Source organism: Oncorhynchus keta, chromosome 22, assembly GCF_023373465.1.
Source record: "Oncorhynchus keta strain PuntledgeMale-10-30-2019 chromosome 22, Oket_V2, whole genome shotgun sequence".
Taxonomy (NCBI): domain Eukaryota; kingdom Metazoa; phylum Chordata; class Actinopteri; order Salmoniformes; family Salmonidae; genus Oncorhynchus; species Oncorhynchus keta.
The window spans coordinates 37,158,056-37,179,324 of record NC_068442.1 but is presented as its reverse complement, the minus strand read 5'-3'; the positions used below and the strand labels follow the sequence as shown (position 1 = coordinate 37,179,324).

Here is a 21,269-nt window from a genome sequence, read left to right as displayed (position 1 = left end):
ATTTCAGCACGTGTTTTCACTAGGACAATTGTGCTACCCCCTCTTTAAAGAGAATTTCTGGAAATAATGGGATATCCCTTGCCAGCTGTGGAGGGTCTCCAATGCTAGTTTAATGCTTCATGATGTTGGAGAATGCTTACACTCCACATGTGCACACACACACACCCTTATAGGGGAGTTGGGGGTCCATAGTTGTCAGAGGTATCTGTAAGAGGATCTCCCGTATGCCTTCTCCCTGTTGGGGCCGAAACATGGAGACCCCAACTCTCTGACAGCTAGCTGGGGGCCATTATGTTTTTTAGCCTTAGTTCCAAGAGATAGAATTTAATTGAACCTTTATTTAACTAGGCAAGTCTGTTAAGAACAATGACGGCCTAGGGACAGTGGGTTAGCTGCCTTGTTCAGGGGTAAAATTGCAGATGTTTACCTTGTCAGCTCAGGGATTCAATCTAGCAACCTTTTGGTTACTGGCCCAACACTCTAACCACTAGGCTACCTGCCACCCCAATGCTAGAAAAGCCTAGGAAAACAGTTAAGAGAACCCCCTCTCCTTTAACCAATCTGCCATAGTTAATAAATAATCTGCCCTGGACCTGAGGAGTAGCAGACCCAGTCCCGTTGGCCCAGTCTATTTAATCAGCTGTTGGTGAGGGAAGGAGTGGGGCTTGCTGCTCTAGAGCAGGGCTGCCTGGCCTGGCTGACCCATGAATGTTGTGGTACAGACCAGGGGAAAGTGTTCATGTTTTCCAATAGGACTGACTGTCAGGGGAGGAATGCTGACTAAAACAGTCCAGATGGACCCTCTCTGGTACTCTTGTCACTCCATATAATTCACCATTAGTCTGATGCTTATCTTTGAGAAATATATCTTGTGGTATGCACTGAAGCAGTACTAGGGCTACATACAGCTGGGGAGGGGAGATGGTTTTTGTATCGTAAATATACAACGAAGTTGATGTTGGTATGGAAGTGTTTTTCCCGAAATGAACCGAGACATCAACATATTTATCAATGAACAAAAATATGCTGTATATATCAAGTGCCTTAGAAATTGAGTTGTGTATTTCTGGCCTCAAGTGCATAGTGGTGACTGTGCTCACCATGTGTCTGTTGGCAAAGGACCCCACTCTTTCACATACAGTATCATTCTACATAGGACTGTATTTAGCCAGTACCAATGTTAATCCATGTTGTTCATCCATAGACCAGATGAGTATCTTCCACTGAGGAGCTTCCAAACAGCTCCAGTAGATGGTGTACTCATCCTTTGACATTCCCACTTTTCCCACACATGGTAATTGGCTTCTGGCTGCCGTGAAGTCTAGGAGATCAACTCTTTCCTGGTATAATCGATGTTATACATTTGACTCAGACAGGATCTTAGTATGAGATGTTGGGGCTTTACATTGAATATGGAGGCCAGGCTTGTTGTGTCTCTCAAAGTCTTGGTGAATATCCTGTTGAGCGTTATTACTGGAAACTGAAATTTGGGCATCTGTGTGTGTTCTGTTGCCCATTGGGGGCCTACTGTGATATGTATTTCCACAAACACACACACACACACACACAGACACAGACACAGACACAGACACACACACACACAGACACAGACACACACACACACACACACACACACACACACACACACACACACACACACACACACACACACACACACACACACACACACACACACACACACACACACACACACACACACACACACACACTGAACTGCTCCCTTGATTTTCAGCAGTTAATACTCTTTCACCTCTTTCAGAGATTTCATATAAAGCTCAAACATACGTATCTAGCTTGTACTGTAGAGCTTTAAAAAGCTGTCTTCTCCATGTTCTCTCTACGGACATACTTCTTTATTGCCTTTTTATGTAACCGTCCTTGTAGAATTGTTTAAAATTATGCTGTTGTTTTTGAAGATACTCTGTGTAAAGTATTTCTGCTTGATAAGGACAGTTTCTCTGACCTGATGCTCACTTCAGACTAAAGTATATCTAATATGAAAGAGATGTGAATAGGCCTTGATACATTTGCATAAAAGATGGTAACTTTAAGAGATATCTGCTTATATCATGTTGACATTAGTCCCCAAACTATGATAATAACCTCCTGTGACCTTTAAGAACAGTCCTTGCAACTGGATTTACAGCTTTTATACACCCTCTTAATTCACAAATAAAGTAGGTAGAGCAGAATTTGGTTGTCTTGGCTCTGTTAATGGTATTTTGGATCTCTGTCATGGAGTTTCAGGTGTGCCATGGCAAAGAGCCAGCGAATGCTGCGTGTTATGATTATGAATGGTTTCATACTAGGAAATACAGATCATCTTCGGTTGAAACGGGAGCAGAGTAACTTGAGGGTTATCATTCAGATTCAGAGATTATTCTGAATTACTGTGCTGTATATGTGAGGAGGTATAAATGTAAACATTTAGTAAAGCCTGTAATTTGAGACTTCTAAAGGGGAAACCGAATAGCAATGAATGCATATGATATTCAATTCAATTCAATTCAATTCAAGGAAAACATGCTATCTGTTTTGTTTATAGATAGAAAACAGGCATGGCTGACCAAGATAAAATGGATAAACCATATGATATTACCTCTGAGCCCTAACTCATGGTTCAATCTTCCCACACTCTCTTCCACAAGTTATTATTACACGAAGAGCAAAAAGTGAAATGAGAATGTTCCATTTTTCACTTGTTTGTGAGTATTTGTGATGGGGCCATTTTTCACTTGAGTATATGGGCTATTCTGTTATGGTCATACATTGGGCAGGAGGTTAGGAAGTGCAGCTCAGTTTCCACCTCATTTTGTGGGCATAGAGGCATTCTTATTTCCTATTTTCTCTAAACTGGCAGGGGCATCCAGAAGATGATGTGGTCCCTAAAAAGTTATAACACTTTTAAGAAAAGGGTTCTCTTTTATGCTTCCCCATAGAGCCAATGTGAAGAAATTGTTGTGGACTTTCAGAGTTCACAAAGGTGGACCCTTTCTCCTCTCTTGCTCGCTCACTCGCTCAGTTTTTACACATACAGTAGCCAAAGTACATAATTAGGCCCATAACACAGGGAATTCTCTCTCTTGTTCTCTATTTCTCCCACTCTCTGTCTGTTTTTACACATACAGTAGCCAAAGTACATAATTAGGCCCATAACACAGTGAATTCTCTCTCTCTCTCTCTCTCTCTCTCTCTCTCTCTCTCTCTCTCTCTGCCTGTTTTTACACATACAGTAGTCAAATGACATAATTAGGCCCCTAACACAGTGAATAGGAGTTTATTCTGAAGGCAACTACACCTAACTTTATTGTGCAGGGATGCTGTCATGTGACCCAGATACACAGGCTGAAGGCCCCTGATTAAGAGATGGATCATGGGTAAAATATTGGTTTTCTGAGCCTCTTCTTTTAACATATTTCTCCTTCCACAGTGGAGGTGCTTTGTTGTTGGGTAGCATACCAACCTAAAAATGCACTTTTAAGAATATGCAACCATGTTTAAGTGATAGCTGTTTAATACTGCTTCATGCTTTATGAACATTGAAGTAACAAGACAATAAGACATAACCCAGGGGACTACTGGAAGTGAATGCTTTGATTTTACAGAATAAATTCATTGTGAGACTCAAATTCAGGCTACCAGATGTATAACCTTTGTGTCACTCTCTCTTATCATCCCCACTGAACTTTCCATCCTGTCCCATTGGGTCTTGTCATTTAGGCAGCGACCAGGATTCCTCTCTCTTTCAGTGTGGTGTGCCCCTGTGCCCAGACCCAGAGAGGGGACATCTATATTGAATCTCTATAATTATGTAAATGTAATGTTTGTATTTATAGGCTGCATGAGCCACAAGACTCTGGCAGTGGCCCTGTGACAGCTGGAAAACCCTGCACTCAGAAATCATATTATAAACTGCTCAGGCCTGAACTGGTGCTGTAGGATAGCTGGCTCATGGTTCATGTAAAGATCATGGTTGATGTAAAGATATGGATGTATTGTTGAGGAGTTTATGACTGGTGTGATGTTACAGTATGGTGTGTCAGGGCTGCTCCATTTTCCAAAGCCACAAGGATTTTTACTCAAAGTGAAGAATTATGTTGTTCAATTAGTTTAATATGTACATTAAAATAAACTATTTACATTATATAAAATATATTTACATGGCAATAATACATTTACTCAGAAAACCAAAAAGAACATTAAGTCACAAAACGTTTAGCCCTTTGTCATGTTGAGATGGTTACTCTTATTTCCATAGTTTTAAAGACCCTGACATTAAATGTTATTCAACTGGTAAATACACACACAGAACATTCAATTCAAGCCTCTGAAGACTGAAAGGCAGTTTTAGATCAAAACATTGTCTTAAAGCTTATTTCATGTGCTGTTTACAGTTATAACACATAGATAAACGTTGATTTTTTGCCAGTAAAAAATATGGCACTCGTAGGATGCATATAATAGAAGGCACTATCTTGAATATCAAAACACATCATATTAAACAATGTTATTGTAAGATTCCAGTTGTGTCAGGGGTGTACTTAGAGCCAACCTGATATGTTGACTTGAATTCACAAATGCCAACTCCGTGTAATGCACTTTTTAAAGCCTTTTACAAAATATGATTCCATAAAAAATAACAAAGTAGTACCAGCTACATATTTTTAAAATAGTATTTGTATATAGAATTCCTATGACGATGTTTTATTTTCATATGCTGTTTTCCTATTCATCAAAAAACGTTAAATAAACAAACAAAAATACAAAATACATATTTTTGGAGATATCTTTCTTGATGTCGTTCTTGGTTCATTTGGCAAAGTTCTCAATCGTATGTGATTTCTCACATGTGTCGCTTCATGTGCAGCGCGAGGTGGTCGGACCTGGAGAAGGCGCGCTCGCACAGGTGGCACTGGAACGGCCTGTGTCCAGTATGCTTACGGAAATGGCGCGTCAGCTCGTCAGAGCGGGCGAACTTCCAGCCACAACCCTCCCAACTGCAATGGTATGGTTTCTCTCCTGTTGAACGACAAAGGGGAAAATACCATGGGTATACTGACAGAAAATACAGTAATTTGCAACATATAGCCAAATATTTCTAGTTTCCAAAAAGCACAAAGACATTGAGGAATGTTCCTTACCTGTGTGCGTTCTGTGGTGCGCTTTCAAGTGCGAGCTCTTGGTGTAGGTTTTCGCGCATCCAGCGAAAGTGCAAGTGTGACTCGCTGTGCGCTTCCTTGGCCAGGAACGCCGACCCCTTTTTGGCTTTGAGTCCATCATCTCCAATGGAGAGGACGGTGGAGTGAGCAGCGCTCTCTGATTGGTGTGCTGTATACCCATTCCGTCTTCGTACATCCCGAACTGGTGTGCGCTCTGGTACGAGAGCTGCATCTGTGGGGGCGGGTGAGAGTGAGGGTAGCACGCTGCGGAGCGGTAGCTCTGCGGGAAAGTCAGGGAGTGGCACATCTGGGTCTGACACTCGGAGCTCATCAGGTCGTCTGGGCTGAGAGGTGGTGTCATGTTCCCCGCAGATTGCGGAGAGTTGGCTAGTCTCGGATGCTCGAAGGACAGCATGCACGAAACGTTCCCCTCCTGTTTGATTTTTGGGCAGCTCTGAGGTACCATTTCCATAACTGGTCGGTAACTGTCCATGGATTGCTCGACCTTAATGTTGTCTGGAAAGTCCTGATTTGGGAAAGCAGACGAACTGACTAGAAATCTCCCATGGACGCTGTTGCCAGAGGGTTGGTGGCAGAAGCTGCTGTCAAGCTCATTGCGCAGGAGCTCAGCCATCAGGCTGTTGTACGGCGGAGGTGGAATGTTTATCTCGGGCACGGTGTAGGTAGACTGCATCACGGAGTGATACATGTTGTTCTGCTCTGCTAGCCTGTACTCTCCCTCTGTCCCGGAGGATGGAGTGTTGCTGTCTGTGCCAGTGGAGTTAGAGAGAATAAACTCCAGATCCAGGAATTTATCTAGCTCCTCTTCGTCTTTTATGCCCATGCAGATGTCCATGCCCTCAGCCACCGCACAGCTGGAATGAACCGACCTGTCCATCTCGCCCTTCCACCTCTGCAATAGTACAATATGCCATTAGTGAAAAGACATGTAAAAAAAAATCTCTGTTCAAAAAAAATGGAACATTCATATTTGTTACATAAAAAAACTGTAAAAGCAATATGTAACCAAATAATAAGTTAGAAGCCTAACTGATACAACATATGGGTTCACTCTACATCTGGACTGAAATGCTATTGCTTTATTCTAACTACACCAAATATATACTAGATTCATGTATCAACTACAGGTAAAACAACCCCAAAAATCTCTAAATACATAAACCAGTATACTTACATATTCCCAGCATTTTTCCTTTTGATTCGCAAATGTGGCGATGGATGGTAAAATGGTCCCGGTTAAGGACATTTCCATACGTTGTAATGACAAAATAAATTCGTTTTTTTCTTGAACAAAAAACGTTCTTTCTGTCTATGAATATCAGAAAAAGCGATGTAGAGTCCACGCGAGAAACTAGTTGTAGTAGTAAATCACTATATCTCCTCACTTGAAATAGTGTTTCAGTGTCATGTGCAAGTTTGATTGGTAGGAGTTCCTATATACCTTATAAATATTGTAGCTGAAAAGCTGGACCTATTGTACGAAGCGGAGGAAACAGGCACCTATATTAAGCCAGTGAGCCTTGCAGTCTCTTTGCTTCCCCTCATGCGCTCGTGCGAGCTTTAAAGTCTTAAAGCCATATATACACACGCCCCTTCCTGCATAGAAACGAGTTTAACAAGTATAACACGTAATGACGCGCTAAGCAAAGACCGCCCCTTGCAGAACTTCATCTAGTAAGCAATTAACATATTATGGCAAATAAGATCAAATATTATGCGCCGAATACAACAGGTGAAATGCTTACTTTACGAGCCCTTAACCAACAATGTCGAGTTAGAAAAAAACGTTTAAAAAAATGCTATATAAACTCAAGGGAAAAAAGTAACACAATAAAATAAGAATAACGGGGCTATATACAAGGGGTACCGATACCGAGAGAATGTGCAGGGGTACGGGTTAGTCGAGGTAATTGAGATAATATCTACATGTAGGTAGGTGTAAAGTGACTATGCATAGGTAATACTCAGAGTAGCATACGATATATGAAATGTAAATGCATGTGTCACGAATAGGGTAAGGTAACCAAAATATGAACACTAGAGACAAAGTTACCCATTTGGATAGAATATTATTAAGCACAGCTTTTCTTTCAAAATAGGCTAACATTAGGAAATTCATATTAAATACATTATCATTCAACCCAATATAAATAACAAACACAAAAACCGACACTCATGTTTTATCTCCAAACACATATGAAAGACATGTCCAAGGTGCATATGCTTGGATGTTCTCCGAGCAGCATATTTAGGACAACACGTGAGGTAAGGCCGACACTGCATTTTATTCCATAAAGTCACATTTAAAGTATATATTTAAAAAAAATATATATAAAAAAAACACATATTCGTTTTTCTCATAGGCCTATATATAATACCTTTAATTTGGCAGATCAGTTGGCTTTCCATCACCTGATCAACTCCTCCGTCTTCTCAGGTCATTTGCCAATCATTATCAGCCTGTGATAAACCCAGTTACCCAACGCAACAGGCTTTTCGAAACGGGCGCAGCCACCAGGCGCCAGGTAGGCCTTCATCAGAAACTTTTCACCTCTTCAAACGCTCCCGTAAACACGCGCTAATAAAGCATTTAACCTCTATGAAGCCCCATTCATGTGCAAATAATGAGGCTGAATGAGCGGCTGCTGAGCCTGCTTTGTCCAGCGACGCATTCACATTGGTATCGGGTTTCTTGCGCCAGTTTCACAAAACAGTCTTCAGCTAAATGCAGATAATTGTTTTGTTACCTATATTGTAACATCCATATCCATGCAGGTGTACCAGGATGATTGATACCTTTCCTTTCTCACAATTGGGCGGAAGTGTTTTTGGTTCTATGTCAACTGTGTGCATGTGTGAGTACTATTCTCACTTTCTATCTGTTCTTCTGTTTACAGTGAATAGTTGGGGAAGGTCAGTAAATGAATACCTTATCATCATTCTTACATAATCTACATCCTTCTAAACCTAAGCCATAAACGCCATGTAATGAGTAATCTGAGTTTCCCTAATCAACCAACCAAATATGGTCCTTCCGATGCCGTAAGTCTACAAGTAACCACTGCCATTTAAAGTTTTATTTGCCTGTTTATCTTGTAGGACTCATTTAAAATGCCAAAGTGCTCCTGCTAATGTTGGTTCCTTTGTGCCATTACATTTTGGCTTAACTGATTGGCAATTCAGAGTTTGGTTTTGGCCAATTACTTTATTCTTATTTATACAAGATTTCCCAGCAAACCAGTTACCAAAACATGGTAACTGCTTCTGATCCTCAATTTAAACACCAATAGTCAACCATGCATGAAAACCCTTGTTAAAGTCTTTCAACAAATGAGAGACATAAAGAACATATAGAAATTATCTGATTGTGGCATGAAGGAGCAGCGGTTACACTTCTATTATATAAATTATATTGTGAACAACAACCATACAAATAAAGAAACATGGGTGTGGCTTTAGTCTGTACTTTACAGTGTGTTCTTTCCTCAGGCCATAGGCCATATTATTTGACCTGAGGAAAGAACATGTTGTATGGTACAGATTATCATTGCATTTGGCGAGGATGATGTGGTTTGCATACGCTGTAGGTACATGTGTGACATTCCAACATCATTACTAAGAATGTCATACATATTGTATCACTCTATTAGGTGTCGCAACAATGTTTTAGAATGGACTGGAGTAAACAAACAAGCATTTGTTTTCTTTATTTGTACCTTTATTTGTACCTACCTAATACATAGGTTTTTTCCTAGACAGCAATTCATAGTTGTGGTTTATTGAGCTTTTGCTAGATTCTAGAAACATTGTTCTGCTCATCTTGAGGTTTGTATGATATTTCTAAAGGTTCCCAGTAAACCTGCACCTTTAGACACATCTACTTCTCTCTACACTTCCAGTCCTCACCACATTTAGTGGGAGTGCGTTGATGAACAGTCTTCACATTTTCCTTGCACAGTCCTCACATTTTTCTGCCTCAAAATTACATCTCAAAAGGGGATACATTTCATTTCATTCCTATCGATCTACACAACATACTGCAAATTTTCACGGTGAAAGAAATATAAACTGTCCAAATTGAATAAAAAAAGTATTGATTGCATATGTCGTCACACTTGGTGGTCACACATATGTCGTCACACTTGGTGGTCACACATATGTCGTCACACTTGGTGGTCACACATATGTCGTCACACTTGGTGGAACACACTTGTTGGTCACACATATGTCATCACACTTGGTGGAACACACTTGGTGGTCACACATATGTCATCACACTTGGTGGAACACACTTGGTGGTCACACATATGTCATCACACTTGGTGGAACACACTTGTTGGTCACACATATGTCATCACACTTGGTGGTCACACATATGTCATCACACTTGGTGGAACACACTTGGTGGTCACACATATGTCATCACACTTGGTGGAACACACTTGGTGGTCACACATATGTCATCACACTTGGTGGAACACACTTGGTGGTCACACATATGTCATCACACTTGGTGGAACACACTTGGTGGTCACACATATGTCATCACACTTGGTGGAACACACTTGGTGGTCACACATATGTCATCACACTTGGTGGAACACACTTGGTGGTCACACATATGTCATCACACTTAATAATACTTGGTGGAAGCACCTTTGGTAGTCATCACAGCTGTGAATCATTTTGAATAACTTTTAGAGGAACATTTATCCAATGGTTTTGTCAAAATTTCTCAAGCTCAGTAAATTTGGTTGGGAGTCATTCATGGGCAAGCAATATTCAAACCTTGTCTCTGATTTTCAAGCAAATTTAAGACAGTATTGAGACTGCACCACTCATGAACACTCAGCATCTCTTGGAAAGCCATTGTAGTGTGTCTTTGGCATAAAAGAATGTGTAATTGTCCTGCTGAAAAATACAACTTTATCCCAGGGTTACAGTGTCTTAAGAAGGTATTCATACCCCTTTGACTTATTCCACATTTGTTTTGTTACAGCCTGAATTAAAAAATCATTACATGTATTTTTGTCTCACCCATCTACACACAATACCCCATAAGGACAAAGTGAAAACATGTTTTTAGACATTTTTGCAAATGTACTGAACATGGAATACAGAAATATCTAATTTACATTAGTATTCATACCAATTTGTTATGACACTCCAAATTGAGCCCAGGTGCATCCAAATTACTTTGATCATCCTTGAGAGATCACTACAAATGGATTGGAGTCCGCCTGTGGCCAATTAATTCGTAAAAAGATAATTCGTAAAAATCCAAATAACTTCACAGATCTTCATTGTAAAGGATTAAAACACTGTTTCCCATGCTTGTTCAATGAACCATGAACAATTAATGAACATGCATCTGTGGAACGGTCGTTAAGACTCTTACAGACGGTAGGCAATGAAGATCACAGTTATGAAAACTTAGAACACTAAAGAGGTCTTTCTCCTGACTCTGAAAAACACCAAAAGAAAGATGCCCAGGGTCCCTGCTCATCTGCGTGAATGCGCCTTAAGCATGCTGCTGGGAGGCATGAGGACTGCAGATTTGGCCAGTGCAATAAATTCCAATGTCCGTACTGTGAGACGCCTAAGACAGCGCTACAGGGAGACAGGACGGGCAGCTGATCGTCCTCGCAGTGCCAGACCACGTGTAACAACACCTGCACAGGATCGGTACCTCCGAACATCACACCTGCGGGACAGGTACAGGATGGCAACAACAACTGCCCGAGTTACACCGGGAACGCACAATCCCTCCATCAGTGCTCTGACTGTCCGAAATAAGCTGGAGAGGCTGGACTGAGGACTTGTAGGTCTGTTGTAAGGCAGGTCCTCACCAGACATCACCGGCAACAACGTTGCCTATGGGCACAAACACACTGTCGCTGGAACAGACAGGACAGGCAAAAAGTGCTCTTCACTGACGAGTCACGGTTTTCTGTCTTACCAGAGGCGATGATATGGTTGGATTCGCGTTTATCATCGAAGGAATGAGCATTACACCGAGGTCTGTACTCTGGAGCGGGATCAATATGGAGGTGGAGGGTCAGTCATGGTCTGGGGCGGTGTGTCACAGAATCATCGGACTGAGCTTGTTGTCATTGCAGGCAATCTCAATGCTGTGCGTTACAGGGAAGACATCCTCCTCCCTCATGTGGTACCCTTCCTGCAGGCTCATCCTGACATGACCCTCCAGCATGACAATGCCACCAGCCATACTGCTCGTTCTGTGCGTGATTTCCTGCAAGACAGGAATGTCAGTGTTCTGCCATGGCCAGCGAAGAGACCGGATCTCAATCCCATTGAGCACGTCTGGGACCTGTTGGATCGGAGGGTGAGGGCTAGGGCCATTCCCCCCAGAAATGTTCGGGAACTTGCAGGTGCCTTGGTGGAAGAGTATGGGTAACACTCTCAACTGGCAAATCTGGTGCAGTCCATGAGGAGGAGATGCACTGCAGTACTTAATGCAGCAGGTGGCCACACCAGATACTGACTGTTACTTTTGGTTTTGACCCCCCCTTTTTTCAGGGACACATTATTCAATTTCTGTTAGTCACATGCCTGTGTGAACTTGTTTAGTTTATGTCTCAGTTGTTGAATCTTGTTATGTTCATGTTAAGTTTGCTGAAAATAAACGCAGTTGACAGTGAGAGTTTTTTTAAAAATTGTTGCTGAGTTTAGAAAGAATCGCCCCTGTCTATATAAGGTCCCAGAGTTGACAGTGCATGTCAGAACAGAAACTATACCGTGAAGTCCAAGGAACTGTCCATAGATCTCCAAGAAGGGAAAGGTATAAAACAATATCTAGACTATTGAACGTTTCCAAGAGCGCAGTGGTCTCCATCATTGCGAAAAGGAAAAAAATATAGAACTACCCAGACTCTGCCAGAAGAACAACATTCTCCACACACTGCACAGCTCACACCCTTCTAACAGCATCCCTACCGTGAAGCATGGTGGTGGCAGCATCATGCTATGGAGATGGTTTTCAGCGGCATTGACTGGGAGACTGGTAAGGATAGAGTGAACAATGAATGGAGCCAAATATAGGTCAATCCTTAATGAGAACCTGCTTTAAGAGTGCAAATCTACCTTAGACTTGGGGTGAAGATTTACGTTCCAACAAAACAATGACCCCAAGCATACTGCTAAAGCAATGCTGGAATGGCTTCAGTAAAATTATGTGAAATCCCTTGAGTGGCCAAACCAAAGCCCAGACTTGAATTCCATTGAAAATCTCTGGAAAGACTTGAATATTGCTGTTCACTGACAATCCCCATCTAATTTTAGAGCTTAAGAAAATCGTCAAGAAAGAATGGGAGAAAATCTCCAAATCCAGACGTGCAAAGCTGATACAGACATACCAAAGACGACTCAAAGCTGTTACCGCCGCCAAAGGTGCTCCTACAATGTATTCATTCAGGGGGGTAAATACGTATGTAAATAAGATATTTCTGTATTTCATTTTAAATAAATTAGCAAACATTTCTGGAAATATGTATTCACTTTGTCATTATGGGGTATGGTGGGTAGATGGGTAAAACATTTTATATTGAATCCATTTCAAATTCAGGCTGTAACACTACAAAATGTGGAATAAGTCTAGGGGTATTGAATACTTTCTGAAGGCACTGCAGGTTTTCAGAAGACTGAGGCGGGTTTTCCTTTTTATCTGGGCTTTGCTCCTTTCATACATCCTTACTTTATTATCAAGTATTGCGATGGCAGCATCATGTTATGGTTGCGCTTGTCACCGGCAGGGACTGGGGAGTGTGCTTTACAACGTGTTCTTCCCTCAGGCCAACCTCAAATCGGTGAGGCTTTAATCTGTACTTCACAATGTGTTCTTTCCTCAGGCCAACATAAATTTGGTGTATTAATTATAGGCTGGGATGATGTGGTTTGCATATGCTGTACGTACATGTGTGACATTCCAACGTCATTAGAAAGGATGTCTCTATTAAATCAGGTTTCGCAACAATGTTCTACAATGCGTTCTACTTTTGTTTGGCGGCCAGACATTGTTTCCAGTGTATAAGACGGTTGGTGAAAACTGCACGTCTACCAGGACATAAGTTATCCTTCAACTCGTGATTGGTAGAGTGGTTAGATTGATGTGCAACATTAGTGATGAGCAGTTGTATCAGTGACTCACAAGTCAAAGCATCTGTATGACCCATAGAATATTACGGTCACTAGGCTACTCGAAATGTTTCACTTATTTATATCTATCCATGAAAGTTACTATAGGAGAGCACATAGGGTAGGTATCAATCTTTTTGTTGATAGCAAACAGGTATCGGTAGCAGCTGTTACCACATGTGTATCCAATTTCACTTGTTTCCTTAGAATGATGTAGTCTGACATTTTTTTATCTCTGAAAACCTATTTAGGTTATAAGGAATTTCAGTATTGAAGAGCACAGAGCCAATCTCGACATACAGTCCAAGATTCAGAAGCACTTACATAGTAGTATCAGACAGCAAGCATGAACTTTTTCACTGGCCCTGAGTGTCAACTTCTGATAGATGACCTGATATGGTAAAACCCTAAACTGTTGGCGATTAGGAGGAATTTGACTCACTGCTCGGTGCTTAAGCGTGATTAGTGCTACATGAATGTAGACACATACCTTTCAGAGGGAAGGCTACTTGAGTGGTGTCTTAATGTAAATTATTCAAGCGCCATCCATCAGCGAAAGCAGATAATTAGCTAGAAACCCAAATGTAGCATGAATGACTGGAGATATCTCCAGTCATTCATGCTACATTTGGGTTTCTAGTTAATTATCTGCTTTCGCTGTGGCACAACAGGACAGAACATGACATACTCTGCTAAGCATTGTAAAAGCAAAACAAAAAAAGGTACATTCCCATGTACAGTTAACTTCCCAGACACTATCTTTTGTATTATTAATGTATAGCATGTTGAACACCTTTTCCCAGTTGGTCACCATATGAATGTGATGTTGCAGCATGTGCTTTACAGCTCTGGCATAGAGGCAGTTTCCTGGCACGTCATATGATAATCAATATATCTTCTTGAAGAGAGTCCCATCTCTGTCCTCCGTGTTGTGTTTCCAAACGATGTGGTTCATTAAAGTGAAAGAGTATATTTGCTATTTGAACCACCTGCATCTGTCCTCATAGCCCTCACTGATAACCGTGTCCGTACATTTAGGCACTTTAAGTGTCCCAAGGCAGCAGCACCACATCACTCGATGGCCAATGGTTTTGACTTAGTATGTTTTTGTGTGTTTTTGAGTGATGTCACTTTGTGTCAGCGTTCATTTCCATGTGTAAAGGGCTGGAGCCTCCAAAGGCTAGATGGTTTACACATGTGGTAATGCGTGTCCATGTCATAGTTTTGACATAGATTTACAACTCTGGACTTGAAGCCCTAGGGTCTACTATCTAAGCTGCCATGCATCTTCTTCAGCTTAAAAAAAAAAGAAGGCTCAGGTTATGTACAAAGTGAATGAGATCAATGTCAAAGCATTTCTACAAAAGGCTGAATCATGTTATCTGTGTCCTGATTTCTTATTTGAAACAGCTCTGACTTTCTCACTGTCTGAGAGTTATGAATGCCTGGTTTGGATAAAGTGGGCCCCCACGGTGCATATTTTATGTCTTTGTTAAACTTCTTGGAAACACCTGCTCTACTTCTCCTCCTACCTCTCTGCACGGCAGGAAGGCTGTCTCGTTTTCTGTGTGTGCGCTTTGGGGAGAGGGAGATGGAGAGCGCTGGACTGAGAGAGAGTGAAAGAGAGCCACTGCCGGAGCCGGAGAGAGCGATCAAGAGTTCTGAGAGTGAGTGGGTTTCCTGCTTGCCTCTTATATAGGAGGGTTATTTTTAAACACACACCCCTTGCTTATTACAGCGTTTCCTCTCCGGGCCGCTCAGGAAGCCCGCTTGGCTCCATATCCTGCTCACACGCGGGCAGATTCAAAGGGATTCAGGGAATGATAGCGTTGAGACAGCCAGGCTCAGAGAGGAGGAAAAAAAGGAGAAGAAAAGGGGGATGGATTTTTCCCCAAAAGGCTGGCCTGGCACATGTACAGAGTCTGACAGAGCGGGTCTCAGCGGCTCTTCCAGGCCTTAAATTGCACCTCTCTCAGAGTATCTCTGTCTGACACAGTGGCACAGATAATTGTCAGACTGGTGGTTGCGCCTGTTTACATTTTTGTGTCCCTGGGGGAATCCTTCATGCGCCATGTCTGTCATGTCTTCCTTCTTTTTCTGTCTGTCTGTCTGTCTGTCTGTCTGTCTGTCTGTCTGTCTGTCTGTCTGTCTGTCTGTCTGTCTGTCTGTCTGTCTGTCTGTCTGTCTGTCTGTCTGTCTGTCTGTCTGTCTGTCTGTCTGTCTGTCTGTCTGTCTGTCTGTCTGTCTGTCTGTCTGTCTGTCTGTCTGTCTAAGATTCCTCTACTGTTGCTGAGGCAGGCGGGAGACTCTGTGTCCAAAAACATAATAACAAATGGGAGGGAGAGTAGTGTGTTACACTGAATGGGTTCATTACCGTTATACAGTGCTGTATTCATGGTTTTAAGGAATGTATAGGGGCCCATTCTGCGAACAGGTTAGAAATGAATCAACCAGTGTATTTTCTATTCTGTTATTACCACCCCAGGTAACCATTTTTTATTAGCTGAGTTGAGTGAATGGTTTCATATGTGAAATTGGTCCAAAACAACATATGATCTGTTTTAAAAGTCCCTCATTTGTCATCTTTTATAGTGTTTAACTCTGGGATGTTTTTAAGGATTCACATGTCTGTTAACAATTTGAGGTTATTAAGTATTTAATGGGGGGATTTTTTATTGGATTAAGCCACTCAATGTAGTGCGTAGGTGTGAGGCCATTTATACAAGGCCCAGATAATTGGACAGTGTACTGGAGGAGGATTTGCAAACTCAACAGGAGGGTTAGCCATTTAACAGCACCTCGATCTGAATTCAGAAATGTGTATCTGGTTTGAACTTGAGTGAAACACTGGGGCATTTTTATAAACACTACAGTGTAGGTCTGTTTTTGCTGCACACTAAGGAGACCTCCTTCCCTTTCAAAACAGGACGTGCCAGAACAACACGGAAGGCCTTGCATGATTGGCATGTTTTAGAGAGTGCATGTGGGTGCATGTGGATCTAATTGGTTTGGTTATTCACTGGGGAGAATAAGGCAATTTTATTAGCTGTTAAAACTGCAAATCATACAGGTCTTCCACGGACACATCGTAATCCTGGCTGTTGGAAATGTTTTCATTATCGCAAGGTGAAAAGGGGCCTTCTATTGAAATAATGAAAACAGACAGGCTTACTTTTTTCTGTTTTCCTTCTGTTTTCTCTCAGAGTTGTGTGTCAACAATGTACACATCTGTATGAACTCTTTCGGGGCCTGTTTGAGAACTCCTTCCATAGTGGTCACGCAATGCTATGGTGTTATCCCACAAATATGAAAGAGGGGATCCTCATACGTCCAATGACCAGAGACGTTTCCCGTGATGGTGAAGTAAAAGCTAGAGAGAGAGTGAACTGAGATCCAGTCAAAAGGCAATAACTTCAACAGTTTGTTTTGGACAGCCGTTATAGCAATACTGTGGAGCGGACATGAGTCTTTATTATACAAACAGGAACAAGGAATCTGAAAGCAAAAGGGTTTCAACAATTAGAATAGGGAATCATAAGCTTGGTTTGATATTTTTTAGAGTTGAACTTGGCAGCGTTCGTATAATTTCAGTGCTCTAGATTCCCGTCCGTTCTGTCTCGAAACCACAGGATTGCTGGAGGATCTGCCAAAAACACTCATTCTTTTTTATTTAGGAGTGGGAATTACAGAGCGACTCGTTACATTGCAGAGTTGAGTTTCTAAAGCAGAGGCAGGGCATAGAGTTTTTATACACAACTAAGACCACAAACTCTCACACACTTGAACATGTCGCCTTAAACTGTGCCAGCTGTATAAATATTATAGCCTTGACTCAAACACAGGTTCCTTTTGATTCCCACTTTGAACTCACCATCGTGCGATTCTTGCTTGTAATGCACTATGGCGTTTATGCACCTAAAAAACTGATGTTACCAAACCACGTATTAAGGAGACATTCCTTGGCCCAGAGGAGGAGAAATTTTGCAACACCCCTTTATCCTTTTAGTGGAATACTCCTCCAAATGCTATCTGAGAGATCCTTTGATATTATTATATTTTCTTACTTGGTCATCTATATCGTTGTCAAAGTATTCAAACTCAAGAGCAGCAAGTCATCATGCGGTTTAATGTAGGTTAAACATTTTATAAAGGAGCTATTAAGTCTTATAATATAATAATATAATAATATATATAATAATATAATATAATATAATAATAATAATAGTCTTCGAAATAGTCTTCGAAAGCCAAGTTAACAAACAGATCACCGACCATTTCGAATCCCACCGTACCTTCTCCGCTATGTAATCTGGTTTCCGAGCTGGTCATGGGTGTACATCAGCCACCCTCAAGGTCCTAAACGATATCATAACTGCCATCGATAAAATACAATACTCTGCAGCCGTATTCATTGACCTGGCCAAGGCTTTCGACTCTGTCAACCACTGCATTCTTATCGACAGACTCAACAGCCTTGGTTTCTCAAATGACTGCCTCGCCTGGTTCACCACCTACTTCTCTGGTTAGACTGTAAACTCTCCTTCCAGACTCACATTAAGCATCGCCAATCCAAAATTAAATCTAGAATCAGCTTCCTATTCCGCAACAAAGCATCCTTCACTCATGCTGCCAAACAAACCCTCGTAAACTGACTATCCTACTGATCCTTGACTTCGGCGATGTAATTAACAAAATAGCCTCCAACACTCTCCTCAGCAAATTGGATGTAGTCTATCACAGTGCCATCGGTTTTGTCACCAAAACTCTATATACTACCCACCACTGTGACCTGTATGCTCTCGTTGGCTGGCCCTCACTTTATATTCATCGCCAAACCCACTGGCTCCAGGTCATCTATAAGTCTTTGCTAGGTAAATCCCCGCCTTATCTCCGCTCACTGGTCACCATAGCAGCACCCACCCATAGCACGCACTCCAACAGGTATATTTCACTGGTCATCCCCAAAGCCAACTCCTCGATTGGCAGCCTTTCCTTCCAGTTCTCTGCTGCCAATGACTGGAACGAATTGCGAAAATCACTGAAGCCTTATATCTCCCTCACTAACTTTACGCATCAGCTGTCAGAGCAGCTTACCTATAACTGCACCTATACACAGGCCATCTGTAAATATCCCACCCTCAACTCATCCCCATATTCTTGTTTATTTTTTGCTCCTTTGCACCCCAGAATCTCTACTTGCACAATCATCTTCTGCACATCTATCACTCTAGTGTTTAATTGCTCAATTGTAATTATTTCGCCACTATGGCCTATTTATTGGCTTACCTCACTAATCTTACTGCATTTGCACACACTGTATATATATATTTTGCTATTGTGTTAATGACTGTACTTTTGTTTATCCCATGTGTAACTCTGTGTTGTTTGTGTTGCAGTGCTTTGCTTTATCTTGGCCAGGTCGCAGTTGTAAATGAGAACTTGTTCTCAACTGGGCTACCTGGTTAAATAAAGATGAAATGTAAAATTTTTAAAAATGTCAGTAGTAATCCCAACAAACCGGGAACATTCCCAGAACATTAGCTAAGATTTCCATTTCTAGTTAGAGTTTTATCTAACATTAGGATGACAATCTTGTTTTCTCTCCCCAAAAATGATTTAAGAGCCTGCCAAGTGGCGCAGAGGTCTAAGGCACTGCATCACAGTGCTTGAGGCATCACTAGAGACCTGTGTTTGATCCCATGCTGTGTTACAGCCGGCCGTGACCGGGAGACCCATGAGGCGACACACAATTGGCCCTGTGCCGGCCGGGATTTCGTCGTCTCATCGTGCTCTATTGACTCCTTGTGATGGGCCGGGTGCCTGCAATCTGACTTCGGTCGCCAGCTGGACAATGTTTCCTCCAACACATTGGTGCGGCTGGCTTCCGGGTTAAGCGAGCAGTGTGTCAAGAAGCAGTGCGGCTTGGCAGGATTGTGTTTTGGAGGATGCATGTCTTTACCTTCACCTCTCCTAAGTCCGTAGGGGAGTTGCAGTGATCGGACAAGACTGTAACTACCAATTGGTAAAATTTAGGAGGAAAAGTACAATTTTTTTTATAAATAAATGTGTTTTAAATTAAATATCCTTGGAATATTCACAAAAATGTTGTACACAACATCTGTAACAACAACCACAGATAGGTTTGCAGGTAATGTAATAACACAATGTACCAGTAATGTTTTCCCGGCAAACCAAAATTGGTTCTGTGAAAGTTCACAAAACATTCGTTAGATTCCAGCAAATGTTCACATAACACAAAAACTGTCCAGTTGTACTGATGAATAGACAATGTTTGTATACAACGTTCGCCTGAAAGTGCAAAAACGTTCCCAAAACACATTTTGTCTGTTCTTTAAAGGTTCCCAGAATGTTTAATTAGGTTGTGGGAACAGTCTGGTGGGAACATTGTTGGGACATCACAAAATATATTGTAGTGGAAATTACCACCAGGGACACCTGAAATCAATCTTAAATTAATCATTCTTTATTATCAGCAAGCTGGAGAGGTACACCATAGTACACGTCGGTTGGGAGCTCCGCCGGGGCAGTCCCATTAGTTCTCTTATATACTGCCTACACAGGCAAGTTTTATTCGCATGATTTACATTTTTAGTTATTCATCATTAATTCATCATTAACGTTTGGTTCATGCATGTGACCAACCAATTCCCCACGAGGCTTCCTCTCTCCAAGTTGAGACCTTGAAACTGAGATACACCTTTCGGTTCTCAAAGCAATTTCTTGGGTGTACTGCCAAATTGCTTATACTGATAGTGAGGATTCCTCTCAGGCACGACCAATCAGTAACTTGCATTAACCCAATCAAATTGGTTATTAGAAAAGCACAAACACAATATTTTCCTTCACATTCCATCCTCTTATCACCATGTGATCATTATCGTTAAATATTAAGGTAAGCATTAGATTAAAGCTTCTATCAAAAGGAGGTTCTGTACTTCTATCAAAGTAAGTGAAATCAACACATAAAACCAGACACTTCATCCTTTCAAACATTTCACTCTGTGTTGTACAATTTAAAATAGATACAAGGGATAAGTAGACTCAGATTATTTCCATAGCTCATACAGTTACACATATGCTTCATTTCACAATTTAATTGATGGATTCTGGCAATGACATTTCAGCTGGCTTTTGTTGCGTGTGCATGTTAATGACAGATCGGCATCTCAGTGCATTTTATTCTAAATTACTATACATTTCTCAGTGTGCAGACCTCCACAATCAACCTGTTACCCCAAACAAACAATTTTGGACAAGCCTAAATCAATTACGGGCACGGTTGATCATCCCTCTCCTTCCTGGCACTCATTCTTCTGGCATTTCTTCATTTCTTCTTCAGGTAGTGTTTCAGTTCGTCCTCCCAATGGCACATGTTCAAAGTGGATGGCCCTTGATAATGTCCTTATTCCAATATCTGGGGAATATTACAGACAAATATGCCAAGCAGACAAATATCTCACCTGAGTCGCCACCATCCTTTACGATCCATTATGTCTTGTCCATTTACCGACCAGTACACCAGCAGCATGAGAGAAGTTTGGACAGGATCTTTCTCCATGCTCACTTCACTTGGACTCCTGTCACACTCCTGAGAGGAAAGGCAGTGGATAGCTTCGACTGGATGCTCTGCACATGTTGACTGACTCAGGTCTCAGGTAGAAGTGGTGAAGGACAGGGCCATAGTGAACGCCATTGTAGACATCACTTCAGCTGGTTAGAGGGGGTGAGGCTCACACTGTTCTCATTCATATTATCCCTTACATGCATCTAGATACCATCTGTGGAAGAGACCAACAACACATTGTTGAAACCATTTTTGCAAATGGGCTTATACTCCCCTATCACATTAGCGACCTCACCGCAGTAATCCAGATCAGAGTCCATAAGGTTTGA

General features: G+C 41.6%; 1 protein-coding gene across 1 annotated transcript; it reads right to left on the bottom strand.

Moving 5' to 3' along the window:
* Window positions 1-4,113: 4,113 nt before the first annotated feature.
* On the bottom strand, window positions 4,114-6,759 carry klf2a (Kruppel-like factor 2a). Its single transcript, XM_035798882.2, has 3 exons — window positions 6,376-6,759; window positions 5,163-6,093; window positions 4,114-5,040 (listed from the first exon to the last, which is right to left on the bottom strand). The coding sequence occupies exons 1-3, from the start codon at window positions 6,451-6,453 to the stop codon at window positions 4,865-4,867; spliced, it is 1,185 nt and encodes a 394-aa protein (XP_035654775.1). The 5' UTR covers window positions 6,454-6,759; the 3' UTR covers window positions 4,114-4,864.
* Window positions 6,760-21,269: the final 14,510 nt, after the last annotated feature.

Coding starts and splice junctions, on each gene's coding strand:
- klf2a (XM_035798882.2), bottom strand. CDS start 6,453: ATGGAAATGTCCTTAACCGGGACCATTTTACCATCCATCGCCACATTT. Junction 6,094..6,375: donor AGGAAAAATGCTGGGAATAT/GTAAGTATACTG, acceptor GTACTATTGCAG/AGGTGGAAGGGCGAGATGGA. Junction 5,041..5,162: donor GCACCACAGAACGCACACAG/GTAAGGAACATT, acceptor GTCGTTCAACAG/GAGAGAAACCATACCATTGC.